The sequence below is a fragment of the Erythrolamprus reginae genome, chromosome Z, assembly GCF_031021105.1.
Source record: "Erythrolamprus reginae isolate rEryReg1 chromosome Z, rEryReg1.hap1, whole genome shotgun sequence".
Lineage (NCBI taxonomy): Eukaryota > Metazoa > Chordata > Lepidosauria > Squamata > Dipsadidae > Erythrolamprus > Erythrolamprus reginae.
This window is the reverse complement of record NC_091963.1, coordinates 138057614-138073025: the sequence shown is the minus strand read 5'-3', so window position 1 is coordinate 138073025 and position 15412 is coordinate 138057614. Positions and strand designations below refer to the sequence as shown.

Here is a 15412-nt window from a genome sequence, read left to right as displayed (position 1 = left end):
AACATCTACAGTATAGGTAGAATATTTATAACTCAGAGGAACTGTAAAGTTCCTGGAACTATCTGAGCTTGTTTGTTCACTGCAAACATTTCATTACCCAACTAAGGAACATCATCAATGCGAGTGTGAGGTTTGTGGCTGATAACAGTGATAATGTGGCCTAGCTGGCTAATAAAATGTCTGCAACGAACAACCAAGATCAGCAGCAAAAACATTTTCAGACTGCATCTCGGATGGCAAAAACAGAGACACAGAAATACTGAAGGCCACAGAATCAGCCAATATTGGAAGAAGGCATTGGTGGCATGCAAGATATCTTCGGGAGTTTTGTCCTTCTGGGGTCTTGACAGTCCAAAATCGTTTTAAAGTCAAAATAGATAATTTCCACATATCAAATGACCTATGTGCCAAAGCCCACTACAACAACGTCGCCAAAAAAGCTTCAAGAGTTGGTAACTTAATCCTACGTAGCTTCTGCTCCCGCAATCTCACACTACTAGCCAGAGCATACAAAACTTTCACCAGACCAATCCTTGAATACAGCTCATCTGTTGGGAACCCACACCGTATTTTCGACATAAACACTCTAGAAAATGTCCAGAGATACTTTATTAGAAGAGTCCTTCACTCCTCCACTCAAAACTGAATATCCTATGAAACTAGACTTACAATCCTAGGTTCAGAAAGCTTAGAACTACGTCACCTTAAACATTATCTAAGCATAGCCCATAAAATCATACGCTACAACATCCTTCCTGTCAATGACTACTTCAGCTTCAACCACAACAACACACGAGCACACAACAGATACAAACTTAATGTAATCCACTCCAAACTCGACTGCAGGAAATACGACTTTAGTAACCGAGTAGTTGATGCATGGAACTCACTGCCTGACTCTGTAGTATCATCTCCCAACTGCCAAAACTTTACCCTTAGACTATCCACTGTTGACCTCTCCTGATTCCCAAGAGGTCAGTAAGGGGCATGCATAAGTGCACCAGCGTGCCTTCCGTTCCCTGTCCTAATGTTTCTTTTATTTTTTTACTAGTATCATTATATGAATATTCTTATATCTAATGTTTCTTTTCGTTTTTACTAGTATCATGTATATGAATATTATTATATCTTTACATACCTTAAATATGTACTTGACAAAACAAACAAACAAATAAAATAAAACAGGCATGCAGTCTTGCAACTTAAAATATTTACATTAGAAGTCACCATGTTTGACCACTAGGAGGCAACATTTAGCTGGGGTTTATTTCCATGAGATTCAAGGGAGAAAATTCAAAGTGCCGGAGATAGGTGATCAGGTTAAGTAATAATGATAAACACATCAGATACAACTGGTTGAGAAGAACGTATGGATAATTGATTTGGCAATACCAGGGGAGAGTAACATCAAAGACAAAGAATTGGAGAAGGTCACAAAGTATGAAGATCTGGAAATTCAAATTGATAGATTACAGTATGGAATAAATAGGATGTGGTAGTCCAGGGTGATTAGCACATTGGGTGCCATGCCAAAAAAAAGGTCTGGATGGCACCTTAAAAATTTGCATTGACAAAATTCCCATCAGTCAAATGCAAAAGGCCACACACATTTTGGATCCACAAAATAAACAACACCAATAAATTATGACAACCTGGGATTTTGGGAAGAAATTAATGCATGAATGTATAGTCAAGCCACAGATAAGCTTAAATTGTCAGATAAAGGTTTTAGCTCTGGGTATGTTGCTATTCAGTTGCAATTAGAATATCCATTCATAATAGAAATGTTTATCTCAGCACTTGAAATATTGCTTATGAATTGCATTGTATATTGTTTAAAGCCTCCGGAATCCAATTTTATGATTTTTAAAAAACAAATTAACAGAATTGGAAGACATCTGGTAAGTCATATAGTCCAAAAGGATTTTAAATGGATTAATTACTTAGTCCAAAGTAAAATGGCCATTATAAATTCGAGTTTTTAGCTGGTTGGAACTCTGGTTTCTATTGTAAAACACGTAATTTATATTAAAACCATTACTTTCCTTAGACTTTTATTTTTCTGAATTCACTTTGACAACTGGTCCATTTTTATTTGCAAATTCTTTCCACTTTAAGAAAAAAAATCAAAATATCTTCCCGTTCGTAAAGGAGGGGGGGGGGACCTGCACATGCTCAGACATAAGACCAAAACAGAAAGGGGCAGTTCTACACATGTGAATTGGTATAGGCAGGGTGTAAATTGTTAATTAAGATAAGACACAGTTAATTATTCATTTCAATGGAAAGTGAGGATCTTGAAAACGTTAAAGCCACTTCCCACAATTCCATTCGACTGAATTTCCTCTCTCCCTCCCCCCTCCGCCCACCATATTAATTGTAGTCCAGATGCTCTCCAATGGTATAAAGATACAGTATGAAGGGACGGGCTGTTGAAGAACGAACTACATACCCATGATGCTTAGTGGTCACCTTGCATGGAGTCCAAATACGCAATACTGTACGAATACAATACAGTGGATAAAGAAAACTACCATTCCCATGAAGCAGTGTTGTTCCAGCGGTCGCCCGCCATCCCAGCTGTAGTCCAAAACACCTCTTTTTGGCCGTAGCAACTAACGCACCCACGGCATCGAGCCGGAAAAAATAAAACCACACTCCCCATACTGCCTTGCGCGGAATCCTGGCCTGCCATATTAACTGTAGTCCCTATTCCCCCACAGCGCTCATAGAGCCGGATGTGTCAAGCCGGGTGGCGAAAACTACCACTCCCGCTAGCCCGCGCGCGACGAGCGCTCCCTTTTGGGCTTCCTGGGGACGCCATGATGGTTTTGTGTGTATGTATGTGTGTGTGTATGTATGTATGCGAAGATGTGTGTGCGTGCATCAGAATGCGCGAATGAGGGAGAGTGAGTGAGTGAATGCGAGAGAGGAGGAAGGAAGGGGAGAGAATGAGAAAGACGGGAGAAGGGCCCCCCGCCAGGACCGTGGAGCCTCGCTCTCTCCTCTTAAGGGAGTTGTGGCCGGGGCTGAAGCCCACTCCCCGATTTGCCAACCTGGAGGGGGGTGGGTGGGTTTAAAGCCCTCCCTTATGTGGGGGGAGGGACAGCCGGGCAGCGCAGAGCCCCCTTGAGGGAAGGAGCAGGGGGGGCGCAGCAGCAGCAGCAGCGTTTCTCTCTTAGCAGGGAGGGGAGGGGGAGAGCTGAGAGAGCCCCCATCCCGCCCAATCTCGCAGAGGTGGATAGACCCTCGCAAATACCCCCTTCGCATTGCTTTGGAGGGGAGCCGCCGTGCCAGTGGTGGTGGAGGAGGGTGTTAGGGACTCTTTCTGGGGAGGAGGACCAACCATGCCCTAGAAGAGCCCTTACATTGAAAAAGAGGGACGAGGGGCTGTGAGCTGATTATTGGGGAGGGGGCGCAGCTTCAGAGACCCCCCTCCCCTTCCTGCTGCAAAGTGAAGGGAGATGTAGTTGGAGGAAGAAGCCAGAAAGGGCAGTGCCTCCTCCTCCTCCTCTTCTTCCACCTCCAGCAAGAGCGAGGGGAGTGGTCTTGCCTGCATTTGAAAAGGGGAGGGTGGGTAATTCAGGCAACTGAGGAAAATCTCAGTGGTGGGCAGAAGAGGAGGAGGAGTCAAGAAGAAGCCAGGAGGGCTGGGGAGAAGGGGGGGGCGACTGGAGGGTGCACCCGCCTAGGGAATGCCAAGGCTCTGTCCCAAATTAGGGGTGCAGGAGGTGCACCAATAGGTGTGTGTGTGTGGCACAGTGTGAGCTTCCTTCTCTGATTACTGCACGGTGGAGAGGGGGGGGGGAGAGAACTCTTCTCCCATATCATTCCCTTGTTTTCTCCCAAGGGCAAAGCAGGAAATAGTGGAGGATAGAACTGGAGAGGGAGAGAGAGAGAGAGGTGTGTGTGTGTGTGAGAGAGAGAGTGTATATGTGTGTGTGTAGGGGTGGGGGGTGAACCGCTGCTATGGATTTGTAATAGCCTCTTTGGGGAGATTGGCCCGCCCCTCTTCCCCTTTTTTCCACCCCACTCCTCATTTTTGTTGGAGGGGGGGGGGGTGACTCGGAGCCGCACGCACACAACTGGCTGGATCTGCTCTCTGTCTTCTTCCCCCCCCCCTTTTCCTCACTTCCCACCATGACAACAAATCTAGCATTAGAATCGCCATCCACCCCATGGCCACACAGCAGGTGAGTAACCCATCTTCGCCCCCCACCTTACTTCTTAAGCCTTTCCTTGGGTTTTAGGAGAAGGGGGGCGATCCCTCCCCGCCTCCATTCTCCTCCCATCCTCTGGCACCTTTTTTTCCGCCAGTGTCTGCCTGGGTTGTGTGTAAGAATTCTAAGATGTGCTACATCTTTTTCTCTCTTGGAGGCTGCTGATGGACGGGGAAGAGTCTTTGGTGCCTAGATGCGCTTCCCAAAGGTAAGTCTGTAACCTTCCTCTCCCTCCTGCCCCCTCTCCTCCCACCCCTCCTTTTTTGGCTTTGCCAAAGCATGTCCTCCACCACCCCCTCCCCAGGAATAAAACCTCCCTCCCTCTCCCTTTTTAGGGGCACATTCTTTCTCCCTCCTCCTCCGCCCCCCACCTTAATCTTCCCATTCAAAATTAATTAGCTCTTCTCCTTCCAGTCCTGTGCAGCTCAGTGTTTTTGAGCAAGACTGCCCCATGCTTTGCGAACCCACTTCCCAAAATATAGATTTGTAGATGGGTGGATTGTGGGGGAATGCACACAGCATGTGAAAGCATCACAACAACTCAAGATGCAGAAACCAGGGAGGGATGTTAAGCTATCAGGCTGGTTGCACATATTTTTTTTTTTGCTGAGGGTGGAATCTAGTGCTTCTATTGCCTCTCCTTCCTCTCCGCCCCCCCTCCCCACCCCAGTGCCCGATCTACTATTGTGTTTTCCCCTTTATTCATTTTAATCTCTTTTGTTGTTTTCTTTTCTTGGGTATTCTTTCCTTTCCAGGCTCTGTTCTGTCACCTTGGGCTCTGGTGTGTTCAGATTTGTGTTGTTCTTCTGGTTGAAAGGGGGAAAAAAATAAACAAATCAAGATTAGGCTGTATTATTTTCCCCCCAGGTATTTTTCCAAGGGATCTGGTCACCTCTAAGGTAGACTCGAGCCGAGAGAGATAGCAAGGAGAGGGGATGAGCAGTGTGGCTTTGGGGTACACAGGGACAGGGAGGGGGGGTGCAAACGTGGAACCAAAGTTTCTCCTCTATGATTTCCAGGGGAAGGAATTACCAGCCGTAAAACGCTCTTGCCTCTGTGTATTTCTCATGTTTTAACCGGGGAGGGGGGGGGGAGGGAGGAAGGGAAAAGAGGGGAGGTGCTGTTTCATGCCGATTTTCAGGGGGCCCTCTATAGAGGATGGCTCCGGTTATGTCCACTAGGAAGCGGCGTGATCCAGAAGGACTGAGCCGTGGAGGATCGCCTCCGCCAAGCAGCTTGGCTTAAAGGCTTTTTCAAAGGGGAGGGAAAGCGGAAAAAAAGATGTTGTGTCAAGCAGGTTGCAGCTGGCGGAGAGAATTGAAGGGGAACCCAACAACCGGCACCATGGAAGGCCAGGTTGAGGTGTGTGGGAACCCTTGCCAAGAACGGGCCTGTCAGCTCTGAAAGCCAGGCTGGGGCGTGATGAGGTATCGGAGCCAAGTTCCCTTATACATAACATTTGTTTTCCCTTTCAGTTGTTTTGCCTGCTCTTAAACGCTTGGAAGAAAGAGGTAGGGGGGTGGGGTGGAATGATGGCAGGAGACAAAATGTTCAATCAACAGAATGTGTGTGTGTGTATATATGAGTGTGTGTGTGTGTGTTAGGTAGGATGAGCACAGATTGCTCAAGCAAGAAAGAGATAGTCATTCATCCTCATTGATTCTCTTTTACATGCCTTCTTCTACCTAACCGTCTCGCTCTTTTCCTGGGTTAATCCTTAGAAAAGCACACGCTTAGATAATTTTTATTATTTTTATTTTACTTTAGAAATAGAGAACTGTTTATTCATTGCAGATATCCTCGAATCTTATTCTCTCCCTTTCTTCCTTTGCAAGAAATCAGTAGGTTTTCCCCAGCTCTGATGGGATACTGATAAACTGAAAATGCAATGATGCCTAGCGCCTTATGAAGGCATCTCCACTTCACAATATTTGCATTCTATTTTAGTAGTTCACTATTTTCCCTTTCAGCCTGGTCTTGGTTTGTTTCATTTGTGACTCTCAGATGAGATGACTCCCCAGCGTGGTTAATTATTTCGCTGTTTCTCTTCTCTCCTGTCTGTCATAGTCAAATACCTTTAATGGCCATACCATATCCTAAATAAAAAATACATTTTAAGGGCCACATTGCTGTGGTTTTGTTTTTAAATAGAAACCAAAAAAAAAAGAAAGATGCTTGAGATTTGAAAATGGCAACTGTATTTTTCTCTCTCGCACAAAGTCTGAAATAATTTTGTCCTGACCTATGGCATTCTATATTATTCTGTTCATAGCATTGGTTGGCAGCGATAGGACCTAAATGTTGTTGGTTATTTGTGTGAAAAATAGGATTTTTTTTAAAAAAAATCATAATCTGAACTGCTGATGCTTGATGCTGAGATATGCACCAAGACAAATTCCTTGTGTGTCCAGTCACACTTTGCCAATAAAAAATTCTATTCTATTCTATTCTATTCTATTCTATTCTATTAGAGAGCCTCCTGAATTATTATGCCTTTTTTTCTTACATGGTTAAACCATACACTCATCAGCGGAAGTTTTTATATGTAAACATGTCCTTTATAGTAGTTGCAGTTGATAATAGAAAGTTGATTTCTTCTGAATTTCTGTTTCTCCATTTTTCCATTCTTATCTTTCTGGACAACAGAAAAAAAGGCCTGAGAAATATATTGCTTTTTTAGTAGGATGCCATTTTTTTAAAAATGGCAGAGAGAACGCTTTTGCCTTCTAGATGTCATGCCTTGGGATTCTATAATTCATAGATGTTTGGGTTGACAAGGGATCTACAAGGGATCTAAGTGAGGATTGATCTGCAAAATTTGCACTTGGTTTTTTCCCCCTTCCATTGTTGTCCTTGCCAGTCTACAGCTACCTCGGTTTCCTGACACTTTTCTCAAACCTTCACCTTTTCAGTTTCTTTCGTCTTCTGAAAGTAGAACTCAAGCAGTCTTTGGAATCAGTCTGGACCAGAGGTAGGCAAAGTTGGCTCTTTCATGACATGTGGACTTCAACTCCCAGAATTCCTGAGCTAGCATGATTGGCTCAGGAATTCTGGGAGTTGAAGTCCACAAGTCATAGAAGAGCCAAGTTTGCCTACCCCCTGGTCTGGACCAATATTGTTCAATCTCAGATACGTGATGTGGACTTCAACTCCCAGCATGCTGACTGGGGAATTCTGGGAGTTCAATTGCACGCATTTAACCTTACTGGGTGAGCTAGAATAAATCTCAGCTTTGGGTCTGATTTTGATTTGTTTTTCACAGTTAAGCCAAATTAGAGGCTTTTTTTAAAAAAAAGACTGGAGATTTTGGGGACATCGCTTACTTTTTTCAATTCGAACAATAAATTTATTCTTTTTTATTTTCTTTACCTTGGCTCTCATAAGATTGAAATAATTGCTGTCAAGGATATATTTTTGAGAGAGAGGGAGTCCTGTTTTGGATAACGACATCAAAAGAATCTGCCTATCTCTAAACCATTCTAAAGCAATGCAGAAAGCAGCTGTTTTTATTTAATTTGTAGAGTCTTGTTTTCTCTTTTTATCTCCTTCCTGTTTGTTGTGTCTTGGGAAAAAATTGCCCTATTTTCTTTTTTTGGCTTCTTTTACAAAAACAATGTGAGTCTATCTATAAAACATGGTGACCTTCACCGCATTGGTGAGAGGAGAAGGCAGAAATGTAAAAGAGCCCTATCATTTGTTTTAACATAATAGATCAGGGGTGCCAAACTCGTGGGCCATGGGCCAAATGTGTCACATGCTGCCCCAAACCCAATTTAACGAAGGGGGGGGGGAGTCATAATATGTGACGACAATGTGACAACATGAGTTTGACATTCCTGTAATAGATCCATCCATCCATCCATCCATCCATCCATCTATCTATCTATCTATCTATTGCAAAAACTTCAGAAGAAAAGGATTTAGGGGTAGTGATTTCTGACAGTCTCAAAATGGATGAACAGTGCAGTCAGGCGGTAGGGAAAGCAAGTAGGATGCTTGGCTGCATAGCTAGAGGTATAACAAGCAGGAAGAGGGAGATTGTGATCCCCTTATATAGAGCGCTGGTGAGACCACATTTGGAATACTGTGTTCAGTTCTGGAGACCTCACCTACAAAAAGATATTGACAAAATTGAACGGGTCCAAAGACGGGCTACAAGAATGGTGGAAGGTCTTAAGCATAAAACGTATCAGGAAAGACTTAATGAACTCAATCTGTATAGTCTGGAGGACAGAAGGAAAAGGGGGGACATGATCAAAACATTTAAATATGTTAAAGGGTTAAATAAAGTCCAGGAGGGAAGTGTTTTTAATAGGAAAGTGAACACAAGGACAAGGGGACACAATCTAAGTTAGTTGGGGGAAAGATCAAAAGCAACATGAGAAAATATTATTTTACTGAAAGAGTAGTAGATCCTTGGAACAAACTTCCAGACTAGATGGACTATGAGGTCTTTTTCTGCTGTCAGACTTCTATGTTTCTTTCTTTCTATCTATCTATCTATCTATCTATCTATCTATCTATCTATCTATCTATCTATCTATCTATCTATCTATCTATCTATCTATCCATCCATCCATCTATCTATCTATCTATCTATCTATCCATCCTTCCATCTAATCTATCTATCTAATCTGTTATCACATTTCTGAGCTGCCCATCTCCCTCAAAGAGTCCAGATTAAGTCCAATTTCTTTTTAACCATCTACAACATTATTATACATTATTTGTAATCCATATAGATCAGTGATATCAAACCTTTTTTCCTCCAGGTGCCAAAACAGTGCACATGCACACTCTTGCGCATGCATGCGCCCACACCCATATTCAATGCACCACTGCTCCCCCATTTTCTGACTTCTGGTGGGCCTATTATAGGCCCATTTTTCACCTTCCCCAGGCTCCAGAGGCTTTCTTGGAACTTGGAGAGGGCAAAAACACGCTCCCTTGCCCATCTGGGGGCCCTTTCGGAGGGCAAAAATGCCCCCCCCCCGAGCCTCTGTGCTAAAAATCAGTTGGTAGTTGCACACATGCACGCTGGAGCTGAGCTAGGGCAATGGCTCACGTGCCAGCAGATATGGCTCCGCGTGTCACCTATGGAGTGCATGCCATAGGTTTGCCATCACAGATATAGGTTGATCTCTCTGAACCCCCTAACAAGATGAGAAGCGATGGCATTAACTGTTTTATGTACAGGGCTATAAGTGACTGCACCTATGTCCTAAGTTTCTGGCCGCCATCAATGTTGAAACCAGATCCAACTCCCGGGATCTCTCTCAAGGGAGCTGTTCTTACATCGGTCTTCCACCATCTGGCACTTCAGCCCTGTCATTCGCAGTGATGTGCTGCCGTTTTTATAACTGCAGGTTGTTTTTCCCCTTTTACTGTGCCTACCTCTTTTCTTTTTTTTAAAGGCTTTTCTCTTTCCTCTCTTCGTCCGCAGGTAGTCCTTGACTTACAACGGGTCATTTAGTGACCGTTCAAAATTGCAACAGCCTTAAGAAAAAGTGACCTGTGACCCTTTTTTTATCAATTAATGACCGTTGCAGCATCCGCCATGGTCACGCGATCAAAATTCAGAGGCTTGGCTACTGACCCATATTTATGACACTTGCAGCGCCACCCGGGATTCTTGACAAATGTATCTTTTTCTTTTATGTACACTGAGAGCATCTGCACCAAGACAGACTCCTTGTGTGTCCAATCACACCTGGCCATTAAAGAATTCTACTCTACTCTACTCCATTCTATTCTACGCTACTCTACTCTACTCCATTCTACTCTACTCCATTCTATTCTACTCTACTCCACTCCATTCTATTCTACTCTACTCCATTCTATTCTATTCTATTCTATTTTGTGACCTTCTGACAAGCAGAATCAATGGAGGGAAGCCAGATCCACTCAACAATGGTGTTAGTAATTTAACACGTGTAATGATTCACTTACGAAATGTGGCAAGGAAAGTCATTAAAGTGGGGCGAAACTCGCTTAAGAAATGTTAGAAATTTTGGGCTCAGTTGTGGTTGTTAGTCAAGGACTATCTGTACATTATTCGCACAATACCCTTAATAAAGGGGGCAGGACCTAGTTTGTGGTCAGCTGCTGCTAATCACAATGGCTCTATATTATATACCTCACAGCAACCAATAAGGGCCCACAGAGTAGGCCTTCTCCGGTCCCGTCTGCCAAACAATGTCGGCTGGTGGGGCCACGGGGAAGGGCCTTCTCTGTGGAGGCTCCGACCCTTTGGAATCAACTGCCTCCATAGATCCATACTACCAACACCCTACCACTCTTTCGGAAAGCCGTTAAGATCTGGCTTTTCCAGCAGTCTTGGGATTAGGAATAAGTGAGTGTATGCATGGCTTTTAGCGTTTTTATGTATTTCATGTTACTTGGTGTTTTCGCTATTGTCATATTTTTACATTGTTTTTAGTGGTTGTGATTATTGTTCGCCGCCCAGAGTTCTGTTGGAGTGGGGCAGCATACAAATATCACATAAAATAAATAAAATAAATATATTCATTGTTATGTAATATAATGCACCAAATGGAGCTCGGAATGCTATGCCAAAGGGGCTATCAGAACCAAGTACGAATGGTGGCGTGTATCATATGCCCTTAAGACTGGTTCATATTTATCATGGCGGCTGTGTCCGTGGGTCAAGTAATCAGGTTTTGTGACTTTCTGATAAGCAAAGTCAATGGGGAGGCCAAATTCACTTAACAATTGCGTTTGTAATTTAACAACGACAAGGATCAACTTTAACAACCGTGGCGAGAAATTGGGGCAAAACCCAGTTAACTCTCTTGCTTAATTGCAAAAACATTTGAGCTAAATTGAAGTAACTGTATACCTGGAAAAACACAGCTGGATTTTATTCACCTCACCTGGACAACAGCAGTTGCCACGATACACTGATCTTTGGACTTTAAATACCTGTCAAAAATTTATTTTTACTTTTGCCATGTTTGAAACCATCATGAGGTGGTTAAGATTTGCCTCTGATTATAGTTGTTCCCTAGTAGAGAATATATATTGGAAATCAGGAGGCTGTAAACAATCACTCTTTTCCCCACCTGCTCTAACAAAATGGTTTATCCCTGAGACCTGAATAAGTTTTTGAGGAGCACAGTCAAAAAACTAGCCACAAGCAAAAGTTTTGACATTATTCTTGAAGGGGGGAAATGTTTCTCTGTGCATGTTAAGAGGTTCTTCGTGTGAGTTTGGATAATTTTCTCCTGTTGCAGAGCCGAATAAGGATTGTCATAGAGTAGCCTGTCCTGCTCTTCGATTAATCCATGGTTTTTCAAACTTTATTTATTTATTTATTTATTAGATTTGTATGCCACCCCTCTCCGCAGACTCAGGGCGGCTAACAACAGTAAAAAGACAATGTAAACAAATCTAATACAGTAGTCCTTCGCTATACCGCGCTTCACCTACTGCGGCTTCACTTCATCGCGGGTTTTCAAGAAATATTAATGAGAAAAATCATTCGCGTATCTTCGCTGGTTTCGCGGGTTTCTGAGGAAGTCGATCGGCAGATTTAAACAGCCCGCCGAACTCGATCGGCAGGTTTTTCAAAAAATATATATCTAAAATTATAAATACTGTATTTAAATACTGTATCTAAAATAAATACTGTGTGGGAAGGGTTTATAAACACTTAAAACAATGAAAACTTACCAAACAATTACAATATAAATACTTAAATAAGTACTATCAGTCGATAAATTCCACATCGCGGATTTCACCTATCGCGGCCGGGTCTGGAACGTAACACCAGCGATAGGTGAGGGACTACTGTATTAAAAGTAATTTAAAAAACCCCAATTTAAAGAATCAATCATACATAGAGACATACCATGCATAAATTTTATAAGCCTAGGGGGAAGGGAATATCTCAATTAAACTTGGCAACTTTAAGATGTACAACCTTCAGACTGGGGAATTCTCGGAGTTGACCACCACACATCTTAAAATTGCCAAGGTTTGCAAAACACTGGATTAAATCTGCGAATTTTAAACAACTGTTAGGCAGTGCCAAGAGTTCTTTAAAGAGGCAAAAGTCTTAGCTCCTAAACCAGCGTTTCTCAAACTTGGCAACTTGTAGACGTGTGGACCTCCAACTTCCATCACTCTCCAGCCAGATGTTTTCAAGCGGCCAAGGTTGAGGAGCGTTATCCTAACTTATCCAAGGTTGAGGTGGCAGGGAAATTCCAGTTATCTTTCCAGGAGTGGCTGCCTTTGAGCTCTTTGTATAACCTTCAATGTGCTCACAGAGATAGTAGAGAACTCGTGATCAGCCATGATCAGCCGAAAACCTGAGAATGACCCTTGAAAATTCTGTTGAATGGCCTTGCTAAAACTAAATCCAGTTAGCCAACTCAATTTGGCTTTCCCCCCCCCCATACGACCTCTTTTCTTGGATCAGTGTGCTAACTAATACCATCTTGTCTATTTTGTATGGTTGTATGGTATAGTTTGTTCTCGATTTAACGTTTAGTGACTGTTCAAAGTTACAACGGCACTGAAAAACGTGACTTATGACCCGTTTTCTTCATTGTTATAACCTTTGCAGCATTTCCATGGTCGTGTGATCAAAATTCAGATGCTCAGCATATTTAGATTTTTATATCTATATTCATATTTATGACAGTTGCAGTGTCGCAGGGCCGTGGGATCTGGTTTTGCGACCTCCTGGCCAGCAGAGTCAAGGGGGAAGCCAGATTCACTTAACAACCAGGTTACTAACTTGTCAACTGCAGTGATTCATTTAACGACTGTGGCAAGAAACGTTGTAAAACAGGGCAAAACCCATTAACAAATTCATAGGTTTTAAGTTCAATCATGGTCGCATGTTGAGAATTACCAATGCTACTGATTTTAAACCATTCTTTTAAATCAAATTGAGGTGCAATATTTTTTAACTCAAATTCATTTTGATGTGATTAATTTTGATCCCCCCCCCCCCCTTGCCCAGTGTTGGTGATGGCTGATCATGTATGACTTGGATTGCAGGGCATTTTTCTCCTTGCAAATGTGTTTTCTAATGCAGGCAGTCTTCGATTTAACGATCACAATGGAGCCCAAAATTTATATTGCTAAGCAAAACAGTGATTATGAATTTTGCCCTATTTTACAACATTCCTTGCTGCAGTTGTTTTGTGAGTCATTGCCGGTTGTTATTAACATGCTTATTAAGTGGATCTGGCTCTCCCATTGAGTTCGCTTGTCGGAAGGTCGCAAAAGGGGATGATCCTGCAACCGTCATAAATACGGATCAGTTGCCAAGCCTCTCAATTTTATTTATTCATTCATTCACTCACTCACTCACTCATTCATTCATTCGGTTTTTTTATGCCGCCCTTTTCCTTAGACTCGGTGCAGTTTACAACTTGTTAGCAATAGCACTTTTTAACAGAGCCGGCCTATTTCCCCCACAATCCGGGTCCTCACCTTACCCACCTCGGAAGGATGGAAGGCTGAGTCAACCTTGAGCTGGTGATGAGATTTGAACCGCTGGCCTGTAGAGTCAGCTTTAGTGGCCTGCAGTACTACACTCTACCTGCTTTTGATTTTGATCATGTCACCAAGGAGATGCTGCCGTGTTTATTACAAGTGTGAAAAATAATAATAATAATAATAATAATAATAATAATAATAATAATAATTTATTAGATTTGTATGCCGCCCCTCTCTGAAGACTCGGGGCGGTTCACAACAGTAATAAAAACAGTATAACAATGGAACAAATCTAATAATAAAAATTATATTAAAAAACCCCAACTGTTAAAAACCATACAACACATACATACCAAACATAAAATATAAGAAAGCCTGGGGGAGATGTCTTAGTTCCCCCATGCCTGGCGATATAGGTGGGTCTTGAGTAACTTGCGAAAGACAAGGAGGGTGGGGGCTGTTCTAATCTCCGGGGGGAGTTGATTCCAGAGGGGAGGGGCCGCCACAGAGAAGGCTCTTCCCCTGGGGCCTGCCAAACGACATTGTTTGGTCGACGGGACCCAGAGAAGACCAACTCTGTGGGACCTTATCGGCCACTGGGATTCGTGCGGTAGAAGGCGGTTCCAGAGGTATTCTGGCCCAATGCCATGTAGGGCTTTAAAGGTCATTACCAACACTTTGAATTGTGACCGGAAACCGATCAGCAGCCATTGCAGGCCATGGAGTGTTGTAGAAACGTGGGCGAATCTAGGAAGCCCCATGATAGCTCTCGCGGCCACATTCTGCACAATCTGAAGTTTCCGAACACTCTTCAAAGGTAGCCCCATGTAGAAAGCATTGCAGCAATCGAACCTCGAGGTGATAAGGGCATGAGCGACTGTGAGCAATGACTCCCTGTCCAAATAGGGCCGCAACTGATGCACCAGGCAAACCTGGGCAAACGCCCTCCTCGCCACAGCCGAAAGATGGTGTTCCAATGTTAGCTGTGGATCAAGGAGGACGCCCAAGTTGCAAACCCTCTCTGAGGGAGTCAATAATTCCCCCCCCCCCCCCCACAGGGTAATGGACAGGCAGATGGAATTGTCCTTGGGAGGCAAAACTCACAGCCACTCCATCTTGTCAGGGTTGAGTTTGAGCTTGTTGACACCCATCCAGACCCCAACAGCCTCCAGGCACCGGCACATCACTTCCACTGCTTCATTGACTGGACATGGTCATGAGTCACTTTTTTCAGTGCCACCATAACTTTGAACGATCGCTAAATGAACTGTTGTAAGTCGGGCTACAGTTACTGTATACGAGACTCTTGATTCCTTTGTATTGCACATCCATCTTTTCCCTCTTACCCCTCCCCCAAAAAACCTTCATTATCCGTCACACCTTGCCCACCTTGAGCGCCATGTTCACCTGCCTGTTTTGCCTCTTTTTGCCTTTCCTCCTCACAGCCCAGAGAGTAGCTGAAGCGGGACATAGCCAATGTCGTCCAGCAAAGGGGCAGGGGCTGGAGCTCGCCGGCGGCGGACGCGGTGCCGGAAGTGTAAAGCGTGCCTGCGATCAGAGTGTGGGGAGTGCCATTTCTGTAAGGACATGAAGAAGTTTGGGGGTCCTGGACGCATGAAGCAGTCCTGCCTGCAGAGGCAGTGCACAGCGGTAAGCGAGAGAGTTGGGGCAGCCAACACCGAGGGGGCCCCGTGGCGTGGAATTCTGTTTGCATGCAATGT

At 43.7% G+C, this 15412-nt stretch overlaps 1 protein-coding gene across 2 annotated transcripts in view; it reads left to right on the top strand.

Annotated features, from left to right (window-relative positions):
* Positions 1-2833: 2833 nt before the first annotated feature.
* FBXL19 (F-box and leucine rich repeat protein 19) overlaps positions 2834-15412 on the top strand; it is a 50602-nt gene continuing 38023 nt past the window's right edge. Inside the window, exons 1-3 of one of the 2 annotated variants that reach the window (XM_070726800.1) lie at positions 2834-4193; positions 4378-4428; positions 15137-15341. In XM_070726800.1, the coding sequence (XP_070582901.1) occupies positions 15168-15341 (174 nt within the window). In that variant the 5' untranslated portion in view covers positions 2834-4193; positions 4378-4428; positions 15137-15167. The remainder of the gene's footprint in view (positions 4194-4377; positions 4429-15136; positions 15342-15412) is intronic. The other variant, XM_070726801.1, reaches the window with a different exon arrangement.